This window comes from Priapulus caudatus, unplaced genomic scaffold (assembly GCF_000485595.1).
Source record: "Priapulus caudatus unplaced genomic scaffold, Priapulus_caudatus-5.0.1 Scaffold636, whole genome shotgun sequence".
Classification (NCBI taxonomy): domain Eukaryota; kingdom Metazoa; phylum Priapulida; class Priapulimorpha; order Priapulimorphida; family Priapulidae; genus Priapulus; species Priapulus caudatus.
In genome coordinates this window covers 150,899-158,697 of record NW_014577697.1, presented here as the reverse complement: position 1 = coordinate 158,697, position 7,799 = coordinate 150,899, and the positions used below count along the sequence as shown (strand labels likewise).

Here is a 7,799-nt window from a genome sequence, read left to right as displayed (position 1 = left end):
CTCGGGGAGTGCGGACTCGACTACAACACTGCTGGAAAATAGAAACGGTTCTAAATATTTTTGTCGTCGAGATTGCCGCTGGTCGTTGGCAATGGCTCATAGGAAACAATAGTTTCTAATTTTCTGAAAAGTCGTTTGTCGTTACGGTCGGTCATTACTGCAGTGTATCTTGGTCTTTAGCTCTAGTACTATAGCCCGAGTACAGTTGCGGCCTGCGGCAACTGTACGCGAACTATAGTATATATACCAATGAGCTAAATAATAACAAGGAGAGGAAGCGCCGCCATATCTGGCACAAATCATGGCCATATTTGGTCATATTGGACTAGAACAGATTAGTGTTCTATTGTGTCTGGGTTAGCTCTGCACAGCCGTTTCAGCTGACTATGGTTCATAGATGGCGTCCTTGAGGCGAAAAGCACACAGCCAATCCACTTCCTTTCCTTGTTATATTTAGCGCCTTAGTATATATTAACATTAGGTCTCAGGGGAGAGATAGTGAATATAGAAATAAGTTGTGGTTATAGAAATCAGTTAACCCTAACCCTAACCCTAACCCTAACCCTAACCCTATCTCTAATTCTAAATTAAAACAAAATTAGCCAAAAATAATAAACAATAAAATAAATAAAAGACAAAATTAGCCAATCAGAGCCGTTTTTATTGGCGCTTATTTAACGCGCCCTCTAGCGGATCACTATTTCTCCCTTGTGCACAATTTAGAGGTATGTATAGTGTTACAACTTAGTGAAGCAGTTGACGGTAATTAAATAACCTATACTGCCTATAGCTGTACTAAACTGTCCTTTTAGTTCTATATTTTACAGTCGCAGAATATTTATGCAGAAATCTTTATGCATACAATAGTCAATAGCATTGGTAGTGATATGGTTTACATTCAGACAAGTTTCAGAGCGAAATGACTTACAATTACGTCTTATGGTAGCCCTGTGTTTCGGTGCCAACCCAACTGTCAGTCAGTGACCAAATACCTTTTTTTCATGCAAATATATGTAAACGGAATTTTGCATTTTTGGTGTGTACAATGAATCTCTATGGCAAAACGGAATTTCCATTTTTTCTATATTTAGAAACGGAATTCATGATTTTCCCAAACGGAAAAAGGCAATTTTTTGAAACGGGAAATCACTGTCCCTAATGATGTCGGCATAAACTATCGGGCACTTACAGCGATCCTTAGTCTGCAAGGGCAGGCTGCACGGCATAGCAGCCGTAACAAGTGAGGTGCTATCCGTGAGGGTATATTATATTACCTAGGAGAAGGAAATATCTGAATCCAAACCACCTGCTACATTATAGCAAGAGTAGATAATAGGAGAAGAGTATGACACCGTTTTAACAGCGTTTTGCATAGTTTTCAACTTGTAAATATACTATCAATATGTGAATAAATAACTTTACCTTGTTTTCGTCTATGATTCTCCCTTAATCATATGACATCAACAATTTACCTGAAAATCGTACGTGTTCTTCAAAAAAGTTATTTGAATACGACACGGTTTCCCACAGTTTTCACGAGTCGCTGCATCTCCGCCGCCAATGTTGATATAGCGGCGGCAGCACCAGGTTGTAACTACGGGAGGCTCGGGGCTGTTGGGGGATATTAGGTAAGCACAGTAACAGCACTTGTTTCGCTTCCTTATCATCGAATACGATAGTAAAACAGCTAAAATCAGGTGCTAGCTCACCGTGAGCACACATATATTTCTAGCACGCTGGAAATGCATTACACACTCAATACAATTCGATTCCCAACAGCCCCCAGCGGCCTGTCACAGACAATAGAACACTAATCCCATATCAAAGTTTTGCTTTTTTAACATGCAGCGACTCGTGAAAACAGTGGGAAACCGTGTCGTATTAAAATGACTTTTTTGAAGAACACATACGATTTTCAGGTAAATTGGTGGCGTCATATGATTAAGGGAGAATCATAGACGAAAACAAGGTAAAGTTTGAATATATTTATTCACATATTGATAGTATATTTACAAGTTGAAAACTATGCAAAACGCTGTTAAAACGCTGTCATACTCTTCTCCTATTATGTACTCTTGACTATAGGTTATGCTTTTTCAGGCAACGGTTAGGCTCACCGCTGATAACTGGGGGCCACAGAAGGAGCGCTCACGTCACGGCCCCTGTCAGGTTTCACACCTGCGAATCTTTCTACCACACTACACTGTAGTGTAGTGAACCGAGAAGAAGAAGCGGAAGACTACACTACACCTAATTATGGCTACCCATTACCAACAAGGACAGCACGGGCCCTTATCAGGGCCGGCACTGAGTATCATCTCATGCAACGTTACAGGTCTCTCAGACCCCAAACAAGATCTTCTGGCTGAACTGTGTCGGAAAAACGAATGTCACATTCTTTGCCTTCAGGAAACACGACGCGGACCAACAAGTAAACGCCCACAAATCGCCGGAATGACCCTTACAGCAGAGAGACAGAATAATACATACGGTAGTGCGATTTTTGTACGTGATGGGCTAACTGTGGATAAGTCTCTACCAACAGACGATACTGACATTGAAGCTCTTACCATCGAGTTCAAGGGGATTACTGTCACTTCTGTCTATAAACGGCCACGTGCGAAATTCGCCCTTCCTTGCAGGGCTACTATCAATGATGGCCGTATCAATGTGATTATAGGAGATTTCAATAGCCATAATGTTATCTGGGGATATAGCCAAACAGACGCTGATGGAAGACGTGTGGAAAAATGGTCAGATGACAATCAACTGTCGCTTATACATGACGAAAATCTCCCCGGCTCCTTCTACAGTCCACAGCTCAAGTGTCACTACAACCTTGACCTGATGTTTGTTTCTACCAGCATTGCTGGCCAATGTGAGAAGGCTGTCCTGGACCCAATAAAAGGCACCAAACACCGGCCCATTGTGCTTAAAATCCGGGACCTGCTTTCTCCACCTACTAATGATGACACCTCTGAAAACTCCATGCACAACACGAGGCAAAACAAGGAACAAACGGAGACGGATATTTCTATAAACGCTGAACCCGGCACTTCAGTTAGCATGGCTACTGCTATGGCGCACAACGATGAAGCCGGTGCCGAGGTCACGAACGCGGAGCTGCGTGAACTCATCGTCGACCTAAACGCAAGTCTGAATGACAAATTTGAAGCGAGGTTTTCTGACGTCACAGAGAAGATCACCATTTTAACCAAAAAAATGGAAAACCTAAAGATAGAGGTTGACTCGGTTAAAAAAAACCAGAGCGGAGATTGAGCACAGCTACAAAATTTAACAGAAGAAATCGAAACACTCAAGCACGCGTTCCTCCATACGCAAGTTCACGGCAGAAAGTACAGCCTCCCTTAATTATCTATGGAGTCGAGGGATCTAGATGGAGTATGGTCAATATAGAGGATATACCAACACTATCAGAAAACGAAAAAACTAGTCTTGAAGGTTCAATCACATATAAAGAACTTTTAGAAGCGCTAAAAAGATCCCAAAATAATAAAAGCCCGTGTTTTGATGGATAGACTTCCGAATTCTTTAAATTCTTTTGGTGCGACATTGGACAGTTTTTACTCCGTCCCATTAACTATGCCTATGACAATAACACAATGTCCATTACACAAAAGCAAGGTCTGATAACCTGCATACCTAAACCAGGTAAACCACGTAATCGTCTAAAAAACTGGCGTCCAATCTCTCTACTAAATCTGTCTTATAAACTTATGTCATCCTGCATAGCTGAAAGAATCAAAGCAGTTCTAGACAATCTAGGCTAATAAATGAGGATAAAAAAGCCTTTATTCCAAAGAGATTTATTCGCGAAAATATTCGGCTATTGTATGACATGATTTTCGACTAATTAATTTTGAGAAAGCTTTTGACACAGTTTCCTGGGGTTTTTATTAAAAAGGCCCTTGATGTTTTTAACTTTAAAGATTCATTTAAAAAATTGATTCAAATGTTTCAATAAAGTACAGATTCCTGCATGTGGACACCACTGTGGAATCCACAATGGACACTTTTCAAGTTTCCTGAAACTAAGCTGCAGACAAGGGGACCCAATCTCTCCCTACATATTTGGAGAGGATACACCACGGAACGCGACTATGGCGATATGTGGTAGCCGACGTCGAGATCGATATGGCACCCTGATGATGATGATATGTAAATATATGTTTTTTTTTATAGAATAATGGGAAGAGTAATAATTCGTTACCTCATACGTAATAGAATCAGATCAGGCGATCGATCATATAATTACTAAACGCTCTTAACAACGATTGGTATCACAAACATATTTTGTTCACTGAGATTGAGATGGCACTGCGGTGTTGGCTGGTTAATATTTAACAGTTATTCGCCGAAGGCGAGGTGAACCTTGTTCAATAATTTTTTGATAATAATTTGATTATTGAACCAGATTCACCGAGCCTGAGGCGAATAACTGTTTTAGTATAATTGCACGAGTGAATATAGGAAAGAAAACGTTTAGGAAGGAAGCAGTTCGAAATTCTTGTTCTTAAAATTAGATGTAGCCTAAACAATTGTCGGCAACCATTTTGTGGTAACTCAACAGTGCCTGGCATCTATTGAAAATCAGAGTAACAAACCCCAATAATAAGCTTGAATTTAACTACCTACCTCTAAATAGTTTCACTCCGAATTTCGTCACATCTTTTGTATTTTTGGGGATGCCATTTTCTTTAAATTGCTCAATTTCGGCCTCCGAAACATTTATAAATCTAGTCGGCATTTATGGCGCTACTAGTAATGTAAAACCGAGAGGTGAATATCGAAAAATATTCACCTCGGTCTCGACCAATCAGCGCGCAGGATTTCCTATATTCACTCGGGCAATTATACTAAAAATGCATAATCACGGTTACATAGTAGTGACATATTTTCTCGCATGCTCACGAGAAGCGTGTGGAAGCAGGATATAAATTAATAACCAGTACGTTCTAGATCTGTCCGTGCTATCATAGATCGAGATGCGATTCGATACACAGTCACTCCGAGTGTTCCGAAAAGTATGTAATTGTCGTTTTGGCCGTGCTCTATTATATTTACAACGGTTTATCGCGCGGTAAAGTAAACAGAGCTTACCTAGCCTACATGTACACGCTAGAGATGTAACGTAACTGTGCGGTCTTTCTGTGGCGCACGTACGGATATATGTCCTGGACCCGGTTCCACAGTCGTGGATTAACTCTTAACTCTGAGATAAATTCCTTAACTCTGAGTTAACGTTAATCCACGACTGTGGAAGCAGGTCCTGGTTGACGGTGATCTTGTTGTTAGGTGACTATGGCAACCCTTAAAGAGGGTTCGAAGAATGGCACAGTGTAACTCGTTCGTTGTCGACTCAAACTACCGTTAGATGAGGTGCAGTATTAGTTGTGGGCGTGGTATGTTCGCCGATAGTTGTGCTGTAACGGTACCTGTAATAGATGTGTGTGTGCGTGTATGTTGTGTGTATACGTGGCTGTGTAGTGTATACGTGTATGTGTGTGTGGAAACGTGGCTGTGTAGCGTATACATACGTGTATGTGTGTGTGGAAACGTGGCTGTGCAGCGTATACGTGTATGTATGTGTGTATACGTGGCTGTGCAGCGTATACGTGTATGTATGTGTGTATACGTGGCTGTGTAGTGTATACGTGTATGTATGTGTGTATACGTGGCTGTGTAGTGCATACGTGTATGTATGTGTGTATACGTGGCTGTGTAGTGTTACGTGAATGTATGTGTGTATACGTGGCTGTGTAGCGTATACATACGTGTATGTATGTGTGTATACGTGCCTGTGTAGTGTTACGTGTATGTATGTGTGTACACGTGGCTGTGTAGTGTACACGTGTATGCATGTGTGTAGGTGCCTGGCGGGTAGCTGCGGAACGCTGTCCTATAGCGCCATGAATATTAGAATGGGACGTCGGGGGGAGGGATCGAAGAAAAGAATGCAAAATTAGGTGGGAGCAAATGCTGGCAGAGTGAGCGGATCTAGAGAGGGAGGTGAAATGGAGGTCGCGGAGAGACAACGAAGCTGGGCGAATGAGATGGTCACAAATTTTCGTAAATTACCTGGTAAATAAAGAATTCGCGTTCGATGACAGACGACAGAGACGACTATATATACCCTCTTGCCATCGATATCGCTCCTCTGAACGTAAACCAAACTGACATATAGTATGTTTTTGCGTTAACGCCAATAGAAAAATAGAAAAACAATGCAAACAAAGCTCAACTTCTGCCGACCACAGTCTCTCCTGTCTCTTTCTCGATCATGCTTATCTTCTCAAAATAAAGGTGGGCTTTATTTTCTCTCCTCAGTCCCCTCACGCCCATCTTTACTTCGTCCTCCTCCCATTTTTGTTCCCTGTCAACTGCAACGCCAAGCTGACAGTGTGTGAGAACGGAATTGTATCCATGATTAGTGTTTCTGTCTACTGTCGTATTAATTGTTAGCTGGTATTTTGCATTCTCGTGACTTATTCAATGACACGCGATGATTCAATGCGGGGGGAGCGTGATAAACTACGGGAACTACCTGGTTTATGTACTTACAATCGATTAGACACGCACACGCAAACACACGCGCGAGCCCGCTCAAACACACGTACACATACACACACACATGCACATACACAAACACGCACAAACACACACACAATCACGACAACACAACAGCCACAGCACACGAATGGGCGGCAGCTTCGCGGCCACAGACGACACACACATACATACACACACCCACACACACACACACGCACACACACACACACACACACCACACAACACACACACACACACAAAACACACAACAACAGGTGAGAGAGACAGAGAGAGAGAGAGAGAGAGAGAGAGTGAGAGAGAGAGACAGAGAGAGTGAGAGAGAGAGACAGAGAGAGAGAGAGAAAAAAAAAAGAGATAGAGAGAGGGAGAGAGAGAGAGAGAGAGAGAGAGAGGAGAGAGAGAGAGAAGAGAGAGAGAGAGAGAGAGAGAGAGAGAGAGAGAGAGAGAGAGAGAGAGAGAGAGAGAGAGAGAGAGAGAGAGAGAGAGGAGAGAGAGAGAGAGAGAGCGGCGAGAGAGAGATATATAAAATATCAAGAGTCCATAATAGAAAATGACTATTTCTATTATGGACTCTTGATAAATATACACAGCACGAACTAACGAGGTACTGACAGGCTTGTAATCTTGTTGTAATGTTCTACTCTCACACCAGGCCGCCCTTGTGTTTATTAGTTTGGGCGTGCATGTCTGGTGTACACCGGCTTTCAGACAAATAAGCCATCTCTTATTGCTCTGAATTGCCGATCTTACGTTTTCTTTATTCCGTCTCTGTATAATAATGCTACCGCTATATGTTATTAATAAATTAGACATATGCGTTGAACCACAACGCGTACAACTTCCGCCTCCATTCGTTTCTCTTTACGTTTTTCTACCTGTGGATACTGGTGTAGAAATGATAACGATGGTTCAATAAGGACATAGCCACGCCCTTTTCATATAGCGAAACAGCTTTATAAGCTTGAGTAAACCCTCTTGTCGTGAGTAGCGGGGGACTGTAAAACGGTTATGGGTGCAAACGGGTTATCATCACAGTTGTTCCACGGTTATTAATTTATACGTTATATCTGCCTTCTAATGGTATTGGACGGACGGGAGACATCAATCCCCTTTAATTTGTCGACGCGTTCACACATTGGCTGTCCAGTGTGCGGTCGTCGGGTACATAATATCTATCTATATATATATATAAGTCTGGATGCTTTGAG

At 42.0% G+C, this 7,799-nt stretch overlaps 1 protein-coding gene across 1 annotated transcript in view; it reads left to right on the top strand.

Moving 5' to 3' along the window:
* Positions 1 to 2,104: 2,104 nt before the first annotated feature.
* The window catches only part of LOC106812338, a 15,617-nt gene continuing 9,922 nt past the window's right edge, over positions 2,105 to 7,799 (top strand). Inside the window, exon 1 of the mRNA XM_014816186.1 lies at positions 2,105 to 3,294. Coding sequence (XP_014671672.1) covers positions 2,257 to 3,279 — 1,023 coding nt within the window. The 5' untranslated portion in view covers positions 2,105 to 2,256 and the 3' untranslated portion in view covers positions 3,280 to 3,294. The remainder of the gene's footprint in view (positions 3,295 to 7,799) is intronic.